At 41.9% G+C, this 24,672-nt stretch overlaps 1 protein-coding gene across 1 annotated transcript in view; it reads left to right on the top strand.

The window, feature by feature from the left end:
* Positions 1–24,672, top strand: part of LOC137435400 (myosin light chain kinase 3-like) — a 204,733-nt gene that overhangs the window by 69,650 nt on the left and 110,411 nt on the right. The window contains exon 3 of the mRNA XM_068129163.2: positions 7,584–7,869. Coding sequence (XP_067985264.2) covers positions 7,584–7,869 — 286 coding nt within the window. The remainder of the gene's footprint in view (positions 1–7,583; positions 7,870–24,672) is intronic.

Raw genomic sequence — 24,672 nt, 5'->3', positions numbered from 1 at the left:
GTGTTGATGAAGGATGAAAGTGACTGGTTGAGAAGAGTGATGGAAATGAATGCAGAAGGAAGTAGAGGACGGGGAAGACCGAGAAAGACTTGGCTAAAGATGGTGGAAGAAGAAATGCGGGCAAGGGGGTTAACAAGGAGAGATGCAGAAAATAGGGCAAAATGGAGAAGATTGTTTTGGGGACCCCAAGGCTAACCCCCGCTCTAGCAGGGAAAATGGCCTTAAAATGCATGTTGTTGTTGTTGTGTTTTCAGCCTCCGAAACGCGGTAAAAAGCTTTTTTGAAATATTTTTTCAAATGCTCGAATCTCATTGGTTCTGGTGTTTGGTGACGATTTTCGTTGAAGATAACCAGGGCCCGTGCGGGCCCGGGGAACGAGGTTGGTCTTAAAGTATTTTAATTACAAATGAGAGGTGCATAAGATTGTGAATCAAACAAAGACGGGTGAAACAAACTCCTATTGAACTCTTTTGCAATTTTTGTGCATACTTTCGCATCCGCAAGATGGCGGCCTCCATGGAGCGATTTGGTGCATCAAAGCTTGGAATTCTCAAAGGATCCAGCAAAATCTGGTTTTTCAAAAATAATACGTACGCGTTCATTCAAACACAGGCTTCGCCGGCTATAATTTCCGGTCATGATCTATAATTTCCAGTCATGATCATGACTGTGTAATTTCCGGTTATGATCATGACTGTATAATTTCTGGTTATGATAATGACTGACTGACTAATTTCTTCAGGCCCCCCCACCCCCCACCAAAATAGGTATGTTTTTCTTTGTTTGTTTAAAGTCTTATTATTATGTTAGTATGATTCTACATGCTGCCCTGTCTTCTAGCAACCATTTAAATTGGTTTAAAATACCCTTAGTCTGTGCAGTATACTGTTTATTCTACCAGGTGAGCACCAGGGGTATTGCCCCTAAGTTTAAGTGATGGCTTTCTGGATGGTGTGGGGTGATGTTGGTGCAACTTCCAGTGCCTTCTGTTAATTTCTACACGAATGAGCAGTGTGTCGTTTTGTGCCAAGGTGCTGATGAGTGAGTTATCTCGATGGGATTCCAACGTCCGGCTTCATCACATGGCACCGTTACAGCCAGCCAGCATGCCCTACTGCTCTCGAACATTCCTTATATGCCTCTGAAAGACGCACCGTGGCATTCTCTGCATACCTTGAGATATGCAACAAACCGACAAGTAGTATTTTTTTTTTTTAAGTCAACAAAACTAGCAAGGCGGTATAATTATCACATCCTATGTAATTATTTTACAACAACCTTAATTTACTTTTTCTGCAGTATTCCTTCAACATTCTATGTGGATGGAAACTGAATATTATCGTGAATTTTTTTTCGTTTACATATAAGTCGAGGCTCAAGGAAGAACTGGTACTAGTTCACTGAACGTAGAAGCCTTGCGGTGTTGGCTTAACAGTTAAGATGACTGACTTTAGATCTTAGGGCATTGAGTTTGAGCCCCTGTCATTCCGTTGAAATAACACCAGGTGGGTTGACTCAGCCTGACATCCTCATGGGTCGGCAAAAGGAGTACCAGTTCACTGGTAACAGGGGCACTGCATCAGCGGCAAGGCCGCGCTTCCAGAAAATGATGCAACCAGCAGCCCCAGGCTGCATATGAAACACCAACAAGGCAGAGGGAGGCAGACAAACAATGGGTGTGGAGATAAATGGGGGGCAGGAGAGGATGTGTCGAACTTATGTGTGAATTTCTATTCACCTGTGGTCATACGGTGGTTAGATGTTTGCTGGCAATCCTCCGTCTCAGTTACGCTCAATGAACGTGGCAAAACGGGAGTAAAGGTGGATGTTCCACCGAGATGCAGTCAATGCTCCCCGTAAGCTGTTCGAAGGTCTTGGCCGGTAAACCCGTCATGAAATGTTGATTTTTCAGGAGACGAAAATACGAATTATTTGAGTTGACCAAAGCGGTGATTAAAACAAAATGAATATTCCACTGGCTGGATGGAGGTTATGTTTTCACCCCTGTCTGGCCGTTTGGCCGTTTGTCTGTTTGTGAACAAAATATCTCAAAAAGATGTGGACGGATTCAGACGAAATTTGGCAGTGATGCGTAACGTATGTGACAAGGACGAAATCATTAGATTTTGGTGAAGATCCAGATTCTTATCTGGCTCGTAGAATTTTAAAAGTGATTCTTCACCATTGGGAGATCGGGCCAAAAACGATACATAGCAGGATATCTCAAAAAGTTGTGGACGGATTTGGACAAAACGTGGTGGCCCAGTTGGGTGTCTGACAAGGACGATTCGATTCTATTTTGGTGAAGATCCGGATCCGAATCCAGCTAGTAGTATTTTTAAAGTGATTCTTCACCATTGAGTGATATGGCCAACCAGGCAGAGGTATGCTCTCTACTGAGTGCCGTTCTAGTTCCTTCTGTTGTTGTTGTTGTTGTTGCTGTTTGTAGATGTTGTTGTGGCAACAGAAAATTTAACAGCCAATATAACCTTCACCAGAGCACAATGAAATAAATATACTGGTCTGTAACACTCGTAAATATGTACCTAAAAAGAGGGAAAATCCATTTTCTGTTCATAAACTATTTGTTCACAGTAAAAACCGTTTTGGTGTTTTATTCCAGTATTTTGCTTTACCTAATTTGTTTAAATCATTTTTTGGAGATTGCTTCAGATATTTTAAAAACAATATCATATTTGCTGACATCATACAGTCACGTGAAAAAGTAAGTACACCCCGTGTAAAGTTTTGACTTTTTCAACATATTTCAACATACAGCTATTTGATCTTCATTTCAACAATATTGATAGATAAAGGTGATATAATATAACAAATATCATGAAACATTTACATTTTGTAGTCCATGGTATCTATCTATAATTCCAGTAATCTCTGTGTGTATGTTTGTATGTTTGTATGTTTGTATGTTTGTATGTATGTATGTATGTATGTATGTTTGTCTGTGACCGCTGTTTCTCGACAACTACCGGTCCGATATACTTGAAACTTGCCAGGTATATTGCTGGGGACCCGAGGATGTGCCTTTTCAAGGTTTCATATTAATCGGAGAAGTAGTTACCGAGCTATGTCCAAAAAACGATTCAACCAATCAGAGAGCAGCGAGCTATCACGTGTGCCGAACGTGGCGAACAGACTCTGCCTCGGACGGCACATTTGAGAGCGTATTCATTTATTTCACGTTGGAAAACTATGTTGCCGTTAAACTATGTTTTAAAACTAATTAAAACTAATTTGCGATTCATCGTAACTGCGTTTTGCGACCTTCCGGACAGTGAAGACTGCACTTCCGGCAGCCAATCACAGAACGCGTTGTTGCGGTTGTGAGAGCGAGCCGAGCTGAGCGCGTGCGCCATTACGGTTCGTAATTCGATTTCTTCCGGAGAAAATAATAATTTCTCGATTTCTTATGCGCATTATTTCTCCCAATTCAGTCAGAGCGAAGGGCGGAAGCGAAGAGCGTTGTTTTTTTTGTTTACGGGCGTATGGGCGGGGTAGAGCGTACAGGTAGCGTTTTTTTTTTTTTTTTGGCAAGGAACGGTCACCCACGTACGGGCATGCCCTAGTCTATCTATAATTCCAGTAATCTCTGTGTGTATGTTTGTATGTTTGTATGTTTGTATGTTTGTATGTCTGTGACCGCTGTTTCTCGACAACCACGGGTCCGATATACTTTAAACTTGCCAGGTATATTGCTGGGGACCCGAGGATGTGCCTTTTCAAGGTTTCATATTAATCGGAGAAGTAGTTACCGAGCTATGTCCAAAAAACGATTCAACCAATCAGAGAGCAGCAAGCTATCACGTGTGCCGAACGTGGCGAACAGACTCTGCCTCGGACGGCACATTTGAGAGCGTATTCATTTATTTCACGTTGGAAAACTATGTTGCCGTTAAACTATGTTTTAAAACTAATTAAAACTAATTTGCGATTCATCGTAACTGCGATTTGCGACCTTCCGGACAGTGAAGACTGCACTTCCGGCAGCCAATCACAGAACGCGTTGTTGCGTAGGCGTGGCAGATGTGAGAGCGAGCCGAGCCGAGCGCGTGCGCCATTACGGTTCGTAATTCGATTTCTTCCGGAGAAAATAATAATTTCTCGATTTCTTATGCGCATTATTTCTCCCAATTCAGTCAGAGCGAAGGGCGGAAGCGAAGAGCGTTGTTTTTTTTGTTTACGGGCGTACGGGCGTACGGGCGGGGTAGAGCGTACGGGTAGCGTTTTTTTTTTTTTTTGGCAAGGAACGGGCACCCACGTACGGGCATGCCCTAGTCTATCTATAATTCCAGTAATCTCTGTGTGTGTGTCTGTCTGTCTATGCGACCGCTGTTTCTCGACAACTACCGGTCCGATATACTTGAAACTTGCCAGGTATATTGCTGGGGACCCGAGGATGTGCCTTTTCAAGGTTTGAAATTAATCGGACAAGTGGTTCCCAAGGTATGGTCACCGTACTCGCAAGCCGTTCGCTTTGGCTTTGCGAATGGACCAAACCATTTCATGTAAATAGAGGGGGGGGTTCTGTGGTCGTTACTGCCACGTGGTTTCAAAGTTTTTTTTTTTGTTGTTGTTTGCACGCATGTTTTTTTGCACGCACGTACGGGCAAGCACGTACGTGCGGGCACGCCCTAGTAATTTAAATAAACATAAATGCAAATTTCGCATGTGGAAAAAGTAAGTACACCCCTACATTTATCACTACTTCAAATACCTAAAATTAGAATCATGTGCACCAGCTCAGGTGCAAATGATGAGAACATCGTTAGAGAGGATCTTGGAGGAACCTGTCTTATTTAAACCTCAGACATTTAGTTTGGTTTGCTCTTTGTTTTGAAGTGTGTGGCATCACCATGCCTAGATCAAAAGAGCTCTCTGAGGCCGTCAGAAAGAAGGTTATAGATGCCTACGAGTCTGGGAAGGGATTTAAAAAGATCTCCAAACAATTTGACATCGATCATTCGACTGTCCGGAAGATCATCTACAAGTGGAGAAGATCCAAACAACAGCCAACTTGTTCAGGCCAGGCCGCTCCAGCAAGTTCAGCCGGAGAGCAGACCGCAAGATTCTGAAAGAAGTCTCTAAGAACCCTATAATGTCATCACGGGACCAACAGGTCGCTCTTGCCACTGTTGATGTCAAAGTGCACGAGTCTACCATTAGAAAGAGGCTGCACAAATTTGATCGACATGGGAGGTGTGCCAGGAGGAAACCTTTGCTGTCCAGAAAGAACATCAGGGCAAGACTAAAGTTTGCCAATGAACACCGGGGCAAAGTCCTGCACTTCTGGAACAATGTGCTCTGGACAGATGAGTCAAAGGTAGAGCTATTTGGCCAAAGTACCAGAAGACATGTTTGGCAAAAACCAAGGACAGCATTTGACCACAAGAACCTGATACCAACTGTAAAGCATGGTGGTGGAAATATTATGGTTTGGGGCAGCTTTGCTGCATCAGGGCCTGGGCAGCTCACCATCATAGAATCCACTATGAATTCTTCATTGTACCAGAGGGTGCTTGAGGATAATGTGAGGCCATCTGTCGGAAAGTTGAAGCTCAACCGAAGGTGGACCTTGCAACATGACAATGACCCTAAACATACCAGTAAATCCACCAAGGAATGGATGAAAAGAAAGAAATGGAGAGTTCTGGAATGGCCAAGTCAAAGCCCAGATCTAAATCCCATCGAGATGTTGTGGGGGGATTTGAAACGAGCTATGCATGCAAGAAACCCCTCAAACATCGCACAGCTGAAATAATTCTGCATGGAGGAGTGGGCAAAAAATTCCCCCAGTCGATGTCAGAGACTGGTAGACAGTTATAAGAAATGCCTACTTGAGGTTGTTTCTGCCATAGGGGGCAATACCACCTATTGGAGCCAAGGGTGTACTTACTTTTTCCACATGCGAAATTTGCATTTATGTTTATTTAAATTATACAATGGACTACAAAATTTAAATGTTTCATGATGTTTGTTATATTATATCACCTTTATCTATCAATATTGTTGAAATGAAGATCAAATAGCTGTATGTTGAAATATGTTGAAAAAGTCAAAACTTTACATGGGGTGCACTTACTTTTTCACGTGACTGTATGTGCTGTCAAATATCGTAGAAACCCTAACTGTATATTTCTGTTGAACTATTTAGCTTGGATTGTTTGTTATTGTACACCGCTCCTTTCCTATGCCATCTCCAGGCATTGCAAATCGTCATTGCCGGGCACCGAAGGGGGCTCGGCAGTGACGCACGCTGAAAGAGAGTACTCAGTTTTCACTCTGGTTGCTTGTTTTCTTGGTTTTCTTGTTTTCTTTCTTGGTTGTCCGGGCGATATCTCAGCCATCCTTTGAGCTAGGAAGCTGCAATTTCGGCACAGTAGTGAGCAAGTCCTTTTTCAAAAACGGTATTTTTTTTTTTTGAATAATCAATTGAGGAGTTATTTAATTATTAGCGTTTAATTAAGTACTTATTTAATTAATTAAATTTCATTTCTCTTCTGACCATTAACTCAGGCACCTTTTGAGTTAGGAAGCTGATATTTGGACATGCCAATGACCAGGTGATTTGGCTGCAAAGGCTATTTTTGATTTATTAATTAATCAATTAATCGATTAATTATTTAATTATTCGATTAATGACAATTTTTTTTTTTTTTTTTTAAGTTACAGATTCTGATGAAATGGTGGTGGTTTATGTGTTCTCTGACCGAATTGATTAATAATTTAATTTTTTAATGATTATTATTTATTTATTTTCATTATTAATCATTTATTTATTTTCTTTCTCATTTGGCCAATATCTCAGGCACCTTTTGAGCTCAGAAGCTAATATTTGGACATGAGTGACCAAGTGATGTGGCTATCAAGGATATTTTTGATTTATTGATTAATCAATTAATCAATTAATCGATTAATTATTTAATTATTCGATTAATTACTAAAAAAAAATATATATTCAGTTGCAGATTCTGATGAAATGGTGGTGGTTTATGTGTTCTGTGACCGAATTGATTAATAATTTATTTTTTAATGATTATTATTTATTTATTTTCATTATTAATCATTCATTTATTTTCTTTCTCATTTGGCCAATATCTCAGGCACCTTTTGAGCTGGGAAGCTAATATTTGGACATGACAGTGACCAAGTGATGTGGCTATCAAGGATATTTTTGATTTATTGATTAATCATTTAATCGCTTAATTATTTATTGATTAATTGATTAATTATTTAATTTTTTATTAATGACTTATTTAATTACATTTCTAAAAGATAGGTCTTCGGATGAAGCACTACTGGTTTAGTTATGCTATTAGCCAATTGATTAAGAAAATATTTTGTGATAATATTTTATTGATTTTAATTATACAATTAATCAATCAATTAGCGAACACCTCTCCCTCCCAATGCAGCCTCTATGAGGTGCACTGCGGTATTGCCGGGCGCCGAAGGCGCCCCGGCAATGCCGCGCTGTAGGATATTTCATTATTTGGCATGGGGGCGGTGTACTTTGAATGTATCTGTACTTGTTCTACTTCCTCTTGATATGCACCTTCTTATTTCAGGTCTAAGTACCAAGCTGAACCAAATATGGCTCATTCAGCAGCACCACAGGAAGTTCAAAAAGCCAAAGCACCATCTCAAGAACAGGTGACTTCCATGGAAAGTAGAGAAGACCTGTCAGAGACTGATAAGGAAAGAACAAGTCGTGAGCATCGCCGTGGCAGTCTTAAGCGTCTTGGCCGTCTTGCTTTCTTCCACTACCTGGAGAGAGTGGATCGTTGGCGTGGATTCTGGGAGAAACAGGTGGCAAGACCACGACAGGGCCTCAGTCGATCTTTTTCACACAGGGTGAGTTCAAAACCTTTATGCAAAAGATACAGCTCCGTAATTCTCTCATTTCTATACAAGTCAGCATTTTGAAGTCAAAGCAATATGTGAAACAATAGGTATACCTAAAGTGTAAATCTTGCTGAAACATATTTCAGATTAAGCACCTCAAAGTCAACCAAGCTATTCATGCTGCATCCTGCTGATCACATGGTTTCAAATGCAAGTGTAACTTTCCTTTAAAAAATTTTACGAAGAAAATTAATGACTAATTACTCTGCTTTGATTTATTTTGAAAGTCAGTCTGACATGGTTGAAACATGAAGTATATTTGAAGTAAATTTAATGGGTTTAATGAATTTTGAGTGCTGAAACCAAAAGTATTTCAAAAAGGATGTTGCTTCCTTTGGGAAGTCTCTATTTGATGAATTGATCATCTTCGATCCGTGTGGTCCAGTAAGCCACAAACAGACCCCACTGTCTGTTTTGTGGCCAATCATGGCTGTCATCCATAATTATTGGAGGAAATAAACAATCAGCTCTCACCTAATCATTGCTTCAAGTGGCTAGGATTATAAATAAATTGACTTCTCCCATGCTTTTGTAGCCGAAGAAAGCTGCATGAAGCAACCATGAAAGTATATAAAGCGCCTTCAGAAAGTATTCACACCCATTGACTTTTTCACATTTTGTTGTGTCACAGCCTGAATTTAAAATGGATTAAATTTAAAAAAAATTGTAATCGATCCATGCAAAATACCCCACAATGACAAAGTGAAAACATGAAAACATTTTATTGAAAATTAAATACAGAAATATGGAATTTATACAAGTTTCAGACCCCAAAGTCTAGAAGCTCCTTTGGAAGTGGTAACAGCTTTGAGTCTTCTTGGGTATGTCTGTATGAGCTTTACAAATCTGGATTTGGGGAGTTTCTCCCATTATTCCTTGCAGATTTGCTCAAGCTCTGTCAAGTTGGATGGGGAATGTCAGTGAACAGCAATCTTAAAGCATTTCTACAGATTCTCAATGGGATTGAAGTCTGGGCTTTGGCTGGGCCTCAAGGATTTCCACGTTCTTGTTCTGAAGCCAGTCCAGTGTGGCTTTGGTTGTATTATTGGGGTCATTGTCCTGTTGGAATGAAAATCTTTGCAGTCTAGAAGGTCTTTTTCACTCAGGAGCAGGTTCTCCTCAAGGATTTGCCTGTATTTGGCTCCATTCATGGTTTCCTCGATCCTTACAGGTCTCTCAGTCCCTGCTGCTAAAAAGCATCTCCATAGCATTATACTGCCACCACTATGCTTCACAGTAGGATGGTGTTAGATGGGTGGTGAACTGTGCTCGGTTTATGCCAGACATAGCGCTTTGCATTCAAGCCAAAGAGTTTAATTTTTTGTCTCATCAGACCACAGACTATGTTGTGTCATGCTCTCAGAGTCTTCCACGTGCCTTTTTGCAAAATCTAGGCGTGCTGTTGTGTGCCTTTTTCTCAAGAGTGGCTTCCATCTGGCCACTCTCCCATCGAGCCCAGATTTGTGAAGGGCTGCAGAGACTATTGTCGGCCCGGCGGTTCTCCCATCTCAGTCAATGAACCCTGTAGTTTTGTCAGAGTGTTCATTGGGTTATTGGTCACCTCCATGACCAAGGTCCTTCTTGCCCGGTTGTGCAGTTTGGTTGGATGGCCAGTTCTAGGAAGAGTCTGGGTAGATCCATATCATTTTCAATTTCTAATGATGGAGCTCACTGTGCTGTTGGGAACTTTCAACATTCTATAAATTGTTTTATACCCTTCCCCAAATCTATACCTCCTCACAATTATATCTCGGTGTTCAATGGACAGTTCCTTGGACTTCATTGTAGACTTTCTTCTCTGACATGCACTGTCATCTCTTGGACCTTATATCGAAAGGTGTTTCTTTCTAAATCATGTCAATCAATTGAATTGGCCACAGGTGGACTCTAATCAAGTTGTTGACACCTCAAGGATGATCAATGGAAATTGGATGCACCTAATCTCAATTTGGATTGTCACAGCAAAGGGGTTGAAATATTTATTGACTCAAGATATTTCAGCTTTTCATTTTTAATTGATTTGGAAAACTTTCTGAAACAAAAATTCCACTCTTGCATTATGGGGTATTATGTGGAAATCGGTGACAAAAAACAAATCTCAATTTTAGGGAGGTAATTCGTTTCCAATAGAGTGGGGAATATTTAAGGAGTTTGACAGGAATGTCTTTTGACAGCATAATGGCAGAGACCCGTGGAAATTCCTCGTAATGTAAAATATGACCGTGTCCTCAACCCCTTTCTTCTTCAAGTCCTCATCCCTCTACCCTTCCTCCCAACTCCAAGTATGCATCCCTTCCAACTTCAATTTCCCATCCCTGTGCCCCTCCAAACTCCAAGTGAGCATCCCTCCCCTGCTCCCAACTCCAATTCCTGCCCACCCTCCCAAATCCACATATATCTGAGGATATCCCGAAGACTCAATATCTCACTGGTGGGCTGTCACCGCGTAAGTGATGAGGTCCTTGGGTTTGAGTCCCGGGTTGAGTCAGAATTTTTTCACACCAGCCCCACGCAAGAATTTACTTCCTGTTTATTAAATTTCTCGATGAGTTCATCTCCAATGCACTTCAACATACACTGACATACAAATACGTATAAACACTCACATCCGGGGTCTGCCTTGCAGGTACGTTAGACATCGGCCATTATAAAGCTCGCAGTGTTAGTGTGAGAGATTTCTGAGGATGTCCCGAAGACTCAATAGCTCAGTGGGCTGTCACCTTGTAAGTGATGAGGTCCGTGGGTTTAAGTCCCAGGTTGAGTTCTCAAAAATGCAGTTGCTCCATTGATTGTTCACACATATAAGATTTGTGAATGTGTAATATTGGTTTTAACCTTTGCTTTTGTCTTGAGGTTAAGGTGGCTGGCTTAAGATCTCAGGGTCCTGAGTTCTAGCCCCTGTCAGCCGTTGAATTAACACCAGGTGGGTTGACTCAGCCTGTCATCCTTCTGATGTCGGCAAAAGGAGTATCAGTTTACTGGGAAGAACGAGCCGAGCCATTCGAATATCCTGTGTCGTAACTTTATATGAACTTCTCTAGGGCATTACTTGGTTCCTCCTAAGAACACAAGGGTAGTACAGCATGCACACAATATTTTTAGAACGTGCCTTATTTCCTATCGTCTGGCAAATTCCACAAGCCATGGAATGTCCCTTCTTTTCTATTGTTTTGCAACATGGCACATACCATGTGAAGGGGCCTTTTCTATGCCCCTGGCATTTTCCCCAAGAATGTATATAGACACTGTATATGTATGTATATTGTTATAGATCGCGGTTAGATGTTATAGACCGAGCGGTGGTGTAAGACCGCGACCTAACAAAACTCACCCGATTCACCCAGAACTTTGGCCGTATCGCACCGTAGCTGCTCAATGAGGGAAAAGACAAAAACGACGCAATGCAAGAGGAAAAGGAATTAAAACGAGAAGACGTACAGATGAGTAATGGGGTTTATTATTTACACACACAAGCAAAAAGGAGCAATCAAGTTTATTTACAACACATAAGACGCAGGTGACACAGTGCAAATACTAGCTTATCTACAGGCTTAACTTATCCCATGACAGAACAAACAAAAGACACTGACTCACGCGGGGAATTGCAGGAATCGCAGGATGTGGATGGCTGGAGGGAGAGGGAAGTCCAAGGGGGGTCATGCAGCACGATCGGCGCGTTTAGCAGCCGCCGTTCCTTTTCGGCCCTGCTCCAAACCGCCGCCCAGGCCCCAAGCGGCTGCCGGGTGTCGCTGCTGCTCCCGCCTCCACTTGCCTTGCCAGGCCTTGTCCCACTCGTCTGGTCCAAACCCTCCACTCTTTCTTGGTCCCTCACTCTGACCACCGACTCCTCACCGCAACCAACTCTGTGCAACCAACTCTGACCAACTGTGCAACCAACCCTGACCAACGGTGCAACCAACTCTCTGCGCAACCAACTCTGTGCAACCAACCAACTGTCCAACCACCTCTCCTTTTACTTCCGTGCGCGCCTTTTTATAGCGCCTCCGGTGGTTAAGCCGCCGGCGTTCAGGACACGCCCATCGGGGTGCTCACCTCGGCCCTGGTTGGTCGCGCGACCCTCGGGCTCCGCCCTGGATGACGACGGGCGGGCACGCCCCTCCTCCCCTCTGACGAGGTGGAGACACGCCTTTCTTCCCTGACTCGAGCCTCGTGGTCAATGGCGGTTATTGGAGGGGAGGTAATATTGGCAATCGAGGCTCGGCAATGACGAGAGGGGATGTAATATGGGATGGAGATTTTGGGGATGGGAAGGAAAGGGGATCTATTCTCTTTCACTGGTGCAATGGAGTATTTCAATTAATGGAAGACACAGCCTTACGCTAATACACATAATAAGGATATAACTGTCAAAAGAAAGGATATATCGTGTCCTGCATGTATGTTTTATGGACTAACTACGGAAACGCCCTTTGACCTTTATACAACCACAAACGGAGGGAGGAGGGGTGATATTTTACAACAACCTTTTACAACAACATTTTACCACAACAACAAAATAAAAAAACATTCTCATATCCACAACAATATATATATATATATATATATATATAATCGTTAGATTAAATAAGACGCGGACGTAGCTTCAGGACGTCGATCTTTAATTGTCGACCAAGCTTTCGACCAACAAAGGTCTTCTTCTGAGTCTACAAAAACAGCAGGCATGTATATCAGTCAAGCGTGTATGGTGATATCTGTGTGAGATGTGTGACGTGTGTAGAAAATGCATACAGAAGGAAGAGCCACGCCAAAGCTCACTCACCAGCCCCAAGTTCAACGGAAGTGACCGTTTCCGTTACGGTCACTTCCGTTAGAGTGCACGTGCATATACAAATATAGAGATATACATACATAAACACACAAGCATATATTCATATCCCATTTATATTCATATAATATATTTATATATTTATATAAATGACATATAAAGGTAGAATGAATGAATGAATGAATGATGAATGAATGAATGAATGAATGGGTTACGGTTAACAATTTGATTGGGTTGATGTGGGAACATGTTTTAGTCATCAAAATTTATGCCATGAGGGACTTTTGTCCGAAGTTTGTGTATCCAAAAGGACTCACGTTTCAGAATCGTGGTGTGTAATCGATTTGTGATTGATTCAATGGCAGAGATCTGAATGTCATTTATAGAGTGATCCGGTTGATTAAAGTGTATCGTGTAAGGTAGAGATTTGCCCTGACTGGTGTGGAAGTTATTGATTTCTGACCGGGTGTTATTAAATCGTGTGTAGAGTGTATTTTCAGTTTTTCCAACATATTGTTTGGTGCACTTTTGGCAAGTGATTAGGTATATGACCCATGTAGATTTGCAGTTCATATAGGAGGTGATGGGGAATTTTTGTCCAGTGCTAGAACTACAGAATTTGTTTCCTTCTAGTAAATGTTTGTGAATAATGCATTTGTTTGCTGTGCATTTATAGAAGCCAGGGATCCTAGTTTCTTTGTTGTGGGGCTGTGGGTGCTTTGCTTTTACCAAGAGGTCCCTGAGTGTCCGACCATGTCGAAATGATGTTAGTGGAGGTTGAGGAAATGTGGTGCCGAGTGTTTCTGATTGATGGAGGAGAGGAAGGGCCTTATTCAGAATACTTGGCAATTGGGATGAGGTAGCCTAACCACCTACCCAATGCCACCTACTCAAGACCTTATGCGCCTATTAGAACTGACACTCAAACTGAATAATTTCCAATTCAACGGACGACATTACATTCAAACTCAAGGTACCGCTATGGGTACCCCTGTTGCACCATCGTACGCTAACATCTTCATGGGAATGATAGAGGCCAAGATCAATGCACAACCTCATCACGGAATCTTGGAAAAATCCTGGGTACGTTATATTGATGACATCCAGTTCATCTGGTCAAAATCCCCCCGTAGTCTCGCACAATTCCAAAATGAATTAAATTTGATTCATCCGACCATCAAGTTCACATTCGACAGCTCACAGTCCGAAGTTCACTTTCTAGACACATCACTCACGCTTCAAAATAACAGACTCGAAACAGAACTATACACCAAACCAACAGACACTCACTCTTACCTTCTCCCTTCTTCATCTCATCCTAAACATACAATTGCAAGCATACCATACAGTCAAGCACTCAGAGTAAGACGCATTTGCTCAACAAAAATGGCAGAAGAAACTTCTCTCTGCCAATTAGAAACACACTTCATTGCAAGAAACTATGACCCTCACTCTGTGCAAGAAGCAATAACCCGAGCAAAACACATACCGAGAGCAGACCTTCTGACTTACAAACCCAAACCTGCAACTAACCGTGTCCCACTGGTAACCACCTACTCTGCTACCTCATCCCAATTGCCAAGTATTCTGAATAAGGCCCTTCCTCTCCTCCATCAATCAGAAACACTCGGCACCACATTTCCTCAACCTCCACTAACATCATTTCGACGTGGTCGGACACTCAGGGACCTCTTGGTAAAAGCAAAGCACCCACAGCCCCACAACAAAGAAACTAGGATCCCTGGCTTCTATAAATGCACAGCAAACAAATGCATTATTCACAAACATTTACTAGAAGGAAACAAATTCTGTAGTTCTAGCACTGGACAAAAATTCCCCATCACCTCCTATATGAACTGCAAATCTACATGGGTCATATACCTAATCACTTGCCAAAAGTGCACCAAACAATATGTTGGAAAAACTGAAAATACACTCTACACACGATTTAATAACACCCGGTCAGAAATCAATAACTTCCACACCAGTCAGGGCAAATCTCTACCTTACACGATACACTTTAATCAACCGGATCACTCTATAAATGACATTCAGATCTCTGCCATTGAATCAATCACAAATCGATCACACACCACGATTCTGAAACGTGAGTCCTTTTGGATACACAAACTTCGGACAAAAGTCCCTCATGGCATAAATTTTGATGACTAAAACATGTTCCCACATCAACCCAATCAAATTGTTAACCGTAACCCATTCATTCATTCATTCATTCATCATTCATTCATTCATTCATTCTACCTTTATATGTCATTTATATAAATATATAAATATATTATATGAATATAAATGGGATATGAATATATGCTTGTGTGTTTATGTATGTATATCTCTATATTTGTATATGCACATGCACTCTAACGGAAGTGACCGTAACGGAAACGGTCACTTCCGTTGAACTTGGGGCTGGTGAGTGAGCTTTGGCGTGGCTCTTCCTTCTGTATGCATTTTCTACACACGTCACACATCTCACACAGATATCACCATACACGCTTGACTGATATACATGCCTGCTGTTTTTGTAGACTCAGAAGAAGACCTTTGTTGGTCGAAAGCTTGGTCGACAATTAAAGATCGACGTCCTGAAGCTACGTCCGCGTCTTATTTAATCTAACGATTATATATTCAATACAAATGAGACGCCCTGCTCGTACTTTGGAGTTTCTACTATTTCTTAGTTATATATATATATATATATATATATATATATATATATATATATATATATATATATATATATATATATGTATATATATATATATATATATATATATATATATATATATATACAGTGGAACCTTGACTTACGAGTTTAATTCGTTCTGTGACCGAGCTCGTAACTCAAATTGCTCGTATCTCAAATCAAATTTCCCCATTGAAATGCATTGAAATGCTATTAATCCGTTCCAGCCCGCCAAAAACCACACCATTTTTTTTTTAAATATACAGTATATATAAAAATATCTCGCGCTTTATATTTCACCTGTATGCAGCATACAAGTTGGCAGGATGGCCTGGACTGGAGGTACGCACACTTGACTCTAAAGTCTAAACTGTCCAGCCTGGGTTTGAATCCCGACCCAGCTATAACCTGTCATGGGTGAATCACAGGCAGGGTGATTCATCAATGTGTGTACCGCTAAACTGGGCGCCCCGTTTGCGTCCCATTAGTTGTTGGATGTTAAGGATCTCACCGTGTTTTCCACAAAGAGAAGGCGAGCTATCGCTGGCACTCTGAACAAGTTGTGGCCTGGCATGGCATGAACATGAAAACATGAACATGAAATTTTCCAAAATAACCAAAATGCGAAAACAAAAATGCAGCGCTATACGACAGAGATACTGTACGTGCACGGCAAGATAACCACGTGACCGGAACCCACCTGGCGGCGTAAACTCAAAATAACCGAAATGCGAAAACTAAAATGCAGCGCTATACGACAGAGATACTGTACGTGCACGGCAAGATAACCACGTGACCGGAACCCACCTGGCGGCGTAAACTCAAAATAACCGAAATGCGAAAACTAAAATGCAGCGCTATACGACAGAGATACTGTACTTGAACGGCAAGATAACCACGTGACCGGGTGGCGAAAGCTCGTAACTCGGATCTCGGCTCGCATCTCAAAGCAATAAACCGCCCGAGCGACGGCTCGTATCTCGAAAAACTCGTAAGTTGGGGCACTCGTAAGTCAAGGTTCCACTGTATATATATATATATATATATATATATATATATATATATATATATATATATATATATATATATATATATATATATATATATATAGATATATATATATATATATACAGTCACGTGAAAAAGTAAGTAAACCGCATGTAAAGTTTTGACTTTTTCAACATATTTCAACATACAGATATTTGATCTTCATTTCAACAATATTGAGAGATAAAGGTGATATAATATAACAAATATCATGAAACATTTACATTTTGTAGTCCATTGTATAATTTAAATAATCAAATGCAAATTTCGAATGTGGAAAAAGTAAGTACCGTAAATTTCGGACCATTGAGCGCATCGTTATATAAGCCGCATCCCCTAAATTTTAAAAAAAATCTGGAATTTAAACACACAAGCTGCACTGGTTTATAAGCCACAAATGTTGCACAAAAAAACCAAGCACAAAAACGTCCGAAAATTAACCACAAAAAGTGAGAAACTCGATAATTCGATCGCCTTCAATTTGAAAGCTGCATCGTAAGCATTGCGTCGTGTTTTCGGCATGATGGAAGTTGTCTGCGCAAGGGCGATTACTGGTAACTGAATGTTTCGTGTGTGTAAAGGCCGTGTGTAAATTTGGAGGAAAAAAAACCGTAAACAGTTATCACTAGCACACTTTTACAGTGAGTTTTGAATTCACGAAGAGTCAAAACCAGTTTTGAAACCTAATGTGAATCTAAACATAGACTGGAGACTGACGACAACAACTTAATTTGGCCTGAACGCGTCATCAGGAAAACCCGCAACATCGGAAAATTCCATAAACAAGCCGCATCATTATTTTAGCCGCAGAGGTCGAAGTTGAGGGAAAAAGTTGCGGCTAATAGTCCGAATTTTACGGTACACCCTTGGCTCTAACAGGTGGTATTGCCCCCTTTGGCAGAAACAACCTCAAGTAGGCATTTCTTATAACTGTCTACCAGTCTCTGACATCGACTGGGAGAAATTTTTGCCCACTCCTCCATGCAGAATTCTTTCAGCTGTGCGATATTTGAGGGGTTTCTTGCATGCACAGCTCGTTTCAAATCCCCCCACAACATCTCGATGGGATTTAGATCTGGGCTTTGACTTGGCCATTCCAGAACCCTCCATTTCTTTCTTTTCAGCCATTCCTTGGTGGATTTACTGGTATGTTTAGGGTAATTGTCATGTTGCAAGGTCCACCTTCGGTTGAGCTTCAACTTTCCGACAGGTGGCCTCACATTATCCTCAAGCCCCCTCTGGTACAATGAAGAATTCATAGTGGATTCTATTATGGTGAGCTGCCGAGGCCCTGATGCAGCAAAGCTGCCCCAAACCATAATATTTCCACCACCATGCTTTACAGTTGGTATCAGGTTGTTGTGGTCAAATGCTGTCTTTGGTTTTCACCAAACATGTCTTCTGGTACTGTGGCCAAATAGCTCCACCTTTGACTCGTCTGTCCAGAGCACATTGTTCCAGAAGTGCTGGTCTTTGCCCAGGAGTTCATTGGCAAACTTTAGTCTTTTAGTCTGGACAGCAATGGTTTCCTCCTGGCACACCTTTGCCCAGGAACACGCTCTGTCGCTACGCTCTGTCGCTCCATTCCTCATCCCTCAGTTCGGCAGTCTGCAGCCTCCTCACTCTCTGCAGACCTGGACAAAATCACAGACTGGGCAAACAAATGGAACTTGTCTTTCAATCCTGATAAATCTCACACTCTTACGATGTCTCTCCGAAAAGACTGACTGGAAAACCCTCCCATCCACTTTCTGAATAATCCTCTCCAAGAAGTTCTGTCACTCAAGCTTTTGGGTCTCACTATTTGCCATGATCTTTCCTGGGAAAACCACATTTCAAATCTGGCCTCCAAAGCCAGTTGCCGACTGGGCATCCTCCGTCGTGCGAAGTCCTTCCTTGGCACACCTGAGCTCCTCACCACATACAAGGCTTTCATCCGCAGCTCTATGGAATACTGCTCTCCCCTCTGGTCTGGTGCTCCTGCCTCACACCTAGCCCGTCTTCACACTGTTGAAACCAAAGCGTTCAGAATCATTGGAATCTCCTGCGATGAAGCTAACTCCAAGGGCCTTTCACTCACTCACCGCAGGCAGGTTGGTGGTCTTTCTGTCTTCTACCGACTCATCTCCGGCCTTGCTCCCCCAGCTCTCTCTGTGCTTTGTCCCCCAAATATTCCTACAGGTCGCACAAGATCTGCCTGCAACCCTCTTATGGTTAAACTGCCAAAATCAAGACTTTCTGCTCACCTTCACTCCTTCATTCCTCTTTTCTCCCGCCTCTGGAACAAACTCCCTCACTCTCTTCAATCCCACTGCACCCTCCAGGTCTTTAAAACAGCTGTTCACCACCATCTCTTATCCTCCCCCATCCAAAACCTTGATCTTTTCTACCCCCGCTAATTTCGGTCCCCTTGTTTTTTATACCTCTCCCCCCGCCCTCCCCCTCCCACGCCTCCTGCCCCCAAGTCCTCTCTCTCCCACACTTCTCCCTGCTCTCAAATGTTGTGGTTGTGTGCTTCCCCTACTCTCCCCATCTTGTCTTCCGCTCCCTCTTTTTGTGTGTTTTGTTTGTCTGGTTGATTTGTTTGTGAAATAAATGTTAGCTCTTTCACGAGCCTCGATTCAATATTTAAAAAAACCAAAAAAAACACCTCCCATGTAGATCAAATTCGTGCAGCCTCTTTCTAATGGTAGACTCGTTCACTTTGACATCAACAGTGGCAAGAGGTACCTGTAGGTCCCATGATGACATTCTGGGGTTCTTAGAGACTTATTTCACCATCTTGCGGTCTGCTCTCGGGCTGAACTTGCTGGAGCGGCCTGGCCTGAACAAGTTGGCAGTTGTTTGGAATCTTCTCCACTTGTAGATGATCTTCCGGACAGTCGAATGATTGATTTCAAATTGTTTGGAGATCTTTTTAAATCCCTTCCTAGACTCGTAGGCATCTATAACCTTCCTTCTGAAGGCCTCAGCGAGCTCTTTTGATCTAGGCTTGGTGACGCCGCACACTTCAACAACAAAGAGCAAACCAAACTAAATGTCTGAGGTTTAAATAAGACAGGTTCCTCCAAGATCCTCTCTAACGATGTTCTAATCTCTTCCACCTGAGCTGGTGCACCTGATTCTAATTTTAGGTATTTGAAGGAGTGATAAATGTAGGGGTGTACTTACTTTTTCCACATGCGAAATTTGCATTTATGTTTATTTAAATTATACAATGGACTACAAAATGTAAATGTTTCATGATATTTGTTACATTATATCACCTTTATCTGTCAATATTGTTGAAATGAAGATCAAATAGCTGTATGTTGAAATATGTTGAAAAAGTCAAAACTTTACATGGGGTGTACTTACTTTTTCACGTGACTATCTGTGCAGCGTCTGTCCTGTCCTGTCCTGTGTTGTGTTGTGCTGTGTTGTTGAGTTGTCACTGCACTACTTTCTAAAACTTTTGTGGAATCGTACCAAACTTCAGGTATGCACATATCTCTCCCGTCGGTATGTCGGAAGGGTATTTTTTCAGAAAAATTTTCCAACTTTTTTTTTTTTTTGGGGTGGGATTTTTTTCAGGGAATTTTTTTTAATTAACTTAAGTTTTCAACTTCAATTGTTTATAAAATGTGATATCACGTATATTACAAATACATTTGTGCAAAATAATTGTTTGAATTATGATTGGTTTAAACCATGACAAAACGGCAACTCGGGTACAGTCATTTATCTATACTAGGGCATGCCCGTACGTGGGTGCCCGTTCCTTGCCAAAAAAAAAAAAAAAAACGCTACCCGTACGCTCTACCCCGCCCGTATGCCCGTACGCCCGTAAACAAAAAAAACAACGCTCTTCGCTTCCGCCCTTCGCTCTGACTGAATTGGGAGAAATAATGCGCATAAGAAATCGAGAAATTATTATTTTCTCCGGAAGAAATCGAATTACGAACCATAATGGCGCACGCGCTCGGCTCGGCTCGCTCTCACATCGGCCACGCCTACGCAACAACGCGTTCTGTGATTGGCTGCCGGAAGTGCAGTCTTCACTGTCCGGAAGGTCGCATATCGCAGTTACGATGAATCGCAAATTAGTTTTAATTAGTTTTAAAACATAGTTTAACGCCAACATAGTTTGCCAACGTGAAATAAATGAATACGCTCTCAAATGTGCCGTCCGAGGCAGAGTCTGTTCGGCACGTTCGGCACACGTGATAGCTCGCTGCTCTCTGATTGGTTGAATCGTTTTTTGGACATAGCTCGGTAACTACTTGTCCGATTAATATGAAACCTTGAAAAGGCACATCCTCGGGTCCCCAGCAATATACCTGGCAAGTTTCAAGTATATCGGACCCGTGGTTGTCGAGAAACAGCGGTCACAGACATACAAACATACAAACATACAAACATACAAACATACAAACATACACACAGAGATTACTGGAATTATAGATAGATATCTACACATCTGGGCAGAGTCTGTGTTGTCACTTAACGACTCCCTCAAACTTGTGTTTCCGTGGTTGTGAAGTGTTTTTAATAACGTTGTGGTGGTTTTGAATCACGTGGTGGTGAGGTATTTTGAATCACGTGGTGGTGATGTGTTTTGAATTATGTGGTGGTGAGGTATTAATAATTATGTGGTGGTGAGGTGTTTTTAAGTACGTGGTGGTGAGGTGTTTTTAATTATGTGGTGGTGAGGTGTTTTGAATTACTTGGTGATGAGGTGTTTTGAATTACGTGGTGGTGAGGTGTTTTTAATTTCGTGGTGGTGAGATGTTTTTATTATGTGTTTAATGGCTGTGAGGTGTTTTCAATTTCGTGGTGGTGAGGTGTTTTTAATTTCGTGGTGGTGAGGTGTTTTCAATTTCGTGGTGGTGAGGTGTTTTTAATTTTGTGTTGGTGAGGTGTTTTTATTACGTGTTTTATGGCTGTGAGGTGTTTTGAATTACGTGTTTGTTAGGCATTTTAAATTATGTGTGGTGAGGTGTAATCGTCCCAAACTTCCAGTCTGCACCTACCCCTCCCCTATGCATGTGCTGAGGGGTTCTTTCTTGGAAAAAAAAACATTCAACCTAAATCTTCAACCTAAATTGCTTATAAGAATGTAATATCACAAACACAACAAATACATTTGTGCAAAATAATTGTTTGTGTTATGATTGGTGTAAATCATGACAACACAGCAACTCAGGTACAGTCATTATCCTCAGCTAAAATAAGCCCGTTCCTCAGTAACGACGCTTGGTGAGGGAATCGAGCCAAGCTAGTATATATATATATATATATATATATATATATATATATATATATATATATATATATATATATATATATATATCTGTATATATATATATATCTGTATATATATATATATATATGTATATATATATATATATATATATATATATATATATATATATATATATATATATATATATATATATATATATATATATATATATATATATATATATTATATATATAATCGTTAGATTAAATAAGACGTGGACGTAGCTTCAGGACGTCGATCTTTAATTGTCGACAAGCTTTCGACCAACAAAGGTCTTCTTCTGAGTCAGCCCCAAGTTCAACGGAAGACTTATTTAATCTAACGATTATATATTCAATGCAAATGAGACGCCCTGCTCGTACTTTGGAGTTTCTACTATTTCTTACAGTTATATATATATATATATATATATATATATATATATATATATATATATATATATATATAATATATGTATGTATATTGTTGTGGTTTTAGAACCCTCACTTGTAAATAATTCTTGTAAATATTCCATCATTTAAAACGTTAAAGGTTGCACCCTTAATTAGTCCATATCCAACACGTCGGCCACCATAGGAACTTTAGTTATTTCCTTATTATGTGTCAGATAAGGCCGTGTTCCCAATAGTTGAATCTACGTTGCATCAATTAAATAAGAGTAGGCCCTTCCGTTCATTTTGCAGCGGCTCTCTCCAAGCTACGCCATAATGCGCCCCTACAGTCGGGGCTTGTCTCCTCCCCAAATTGTCACGTGGTTTGATTTGCAGCGATCGCTGCATTGAGCCTTCGTCACCTTAGCGCTTGCTCCAAATGCCATTGACCATGCGGTCTCAGGCCGAGGAAAAAGGGGGCGGGACACAAGAACGAGGTGTGGCCACGTCAACTCACCATCAAGGGCAGAGGCGGTGAGCCCTCGCCAACAAACCAGGGCTGAGGTGAGCTCACTGATGGGCATGGTTTGATGAAGCGCGCATTGATCTGTGAGCGCATTATATAAGCGCACGCGCCAAGCCCTTTGAAGTACTGCGCCACGGACTGCTTAGTGTAAAGGATTGCATGGAGAGAGCTCGATTACCATGAACTTGGGGACTTGAGGAACTGCGTGAGGGAGCTCGTTTGATACGAACTGCCTTTGATAAGAACATTGATCGGGAGAGAGAGAGCGTTGGCATGAAATACGTATTACGTACGCCGCATCCCAGTTCCCCCGATATCTGTAAGGTCCGCTCGCGGTCAACGACAACTACGCGCTGCCGGCCCGCTTCCATCACCACCACGGCACGAGTCGGGACCGGAGTCGACCTACCTGGAACCATCTACCTGGACCTTCCCCCCTACCAGCTACCATCCCGTGTGAGTGTGTATGTTCGTCTGAGGTCGTTCAGTTAAGACTGCATAGGTAAGCCTGCCCGGTGTCCTGCTTCTTCTTCTTCCTCCTGTATATTCCTTTCGTTTCCTCTTCTTTTGCTTGTAAATAATTAATAAACACACTCTTTGTTCTTCCTATTTTCTGGGTTTCCTCTTATTCGATCGCTTTCATCTTTTCTCAATTGAGTACCTGTGGCACGATTTGGAAACTGCTCAGAATCGGGTTTAGTCATTTGTTAATGGCTCGGACCGCGGATTGCTAACCGCTCGGCATTTTCCATCACGTCCGTAGTTCGAGCAGGAGTTATTTCCCTGCTTTACGGTCGGGTTAGTAAGTAGGTATTTGGGAATTCATTGACCAATGACACTAGCTAATACCGACCGGAAGAAGCGTTATAACTTCTAAGGACTCGGGTCGGTTAGTCACGGACAAGGGGATTAACCCCCCCTTGATAAGGGGAGAGCCGACCCCAGAATCTGTAACGATATAGATATATATATATATATATATATATATATATATATGTGTGTTTATATATTGTTATGGATATAAGGATTGTGTTTTTTTATTGTGTTTTTTATTATTAGTGCTTTATTCTGGACCCTCCTTACTCCAGTTATGTATAAAGGTCAAAGGGCGTCCCATAATTAGGTCATAAACAATCACGTCAGCCAATCATAGATTTCCCCCTTGTTGATAGTTATATCTTTATTATGTGTATTAGGGCAAGGCCTTGTCTTCCATTAAGATGACACTCCATTGCACCAAGTGAAACAAGATAGATCCCCTTTCATTCCCATTCCCAAAATCTCCATTTCCAGCTACATCCCTCCAAGTCTCCATTGCCAACCGCACTGGGCAGTTTGCCAGGTTTGTTACAGCGGTGGGTTGCTGATTTCGCCCCAAAGCCGCCATTAAGCATGTGCTCAGCTCGGGGAAGAAGGGCGTGCCCGCCCATGGTCATCAAGGGCGGAGCCAGAGGGCCGTGCCGACCAATCAGGGCCGAGGCGAGCTGACAGATGGGCGTGTCCTAAAGGCCGGCGGCTTGATCGCCTGAGGCGCTATAAAAGCGCGCGCGCAAGAAGCAAGGACGTCGTTGTTGAGTTGAGTGGTTGGACCAGATGAGCTTTGACAAGACGAGAGAGACGAGTCCTAAAAAGAGCACGCGACGTCCACCCAGCTGCAGCAGCAGCAGCAGCCACAGCAGCAACAACAGCCGCCTGGGGCCTGGACTGCAGTTTTGAGCAGGGCCGCGAAGGAACGGCGGCTGCGAAACGCGCCGATCGTGCTGCAGGACCCGTTGGACCTTCCTCTCCCTCCAGCCATCCACCTCCTGCCTTTCCCATCCTTTTGTGTATGTGAGTTTGTTCTGTGTGTCTTGTCCCCTGGGTTAATTAAGACTGTAGGTAAGCTAGCGTTGCACTGTCTCTGAATTCATCTGTAAATTATTTTCTTATCTTTCCTTCTTCCTTGGTTACTTTTGGTTGTAAATAGTAAATAAATTATATTCGTATTCCTTACCCTTTGTCTTTCTTCTTCTTCACATCCTTCGCTTTAGTCTT

The sequence above is a fragment of the Myxine glutinosa genome, chromosome 9 (assembly GCF_964187855.1).
Source record: "Myxine glutinosa chromosome 9, kmMyxGlut1.1, whole genome shotgun sequence".
In the NCBI taxonomy this organism is placed as follows: domain Eukaryota; kingdom Metazoa; phylum Chordata; class Myxini; order Myxiniformes; family Myxinidae; genus Myxine; species Myxine glutinosa.
This window is presented reverse-complemented; position numbering and strand designations above follow the sequence as displayed.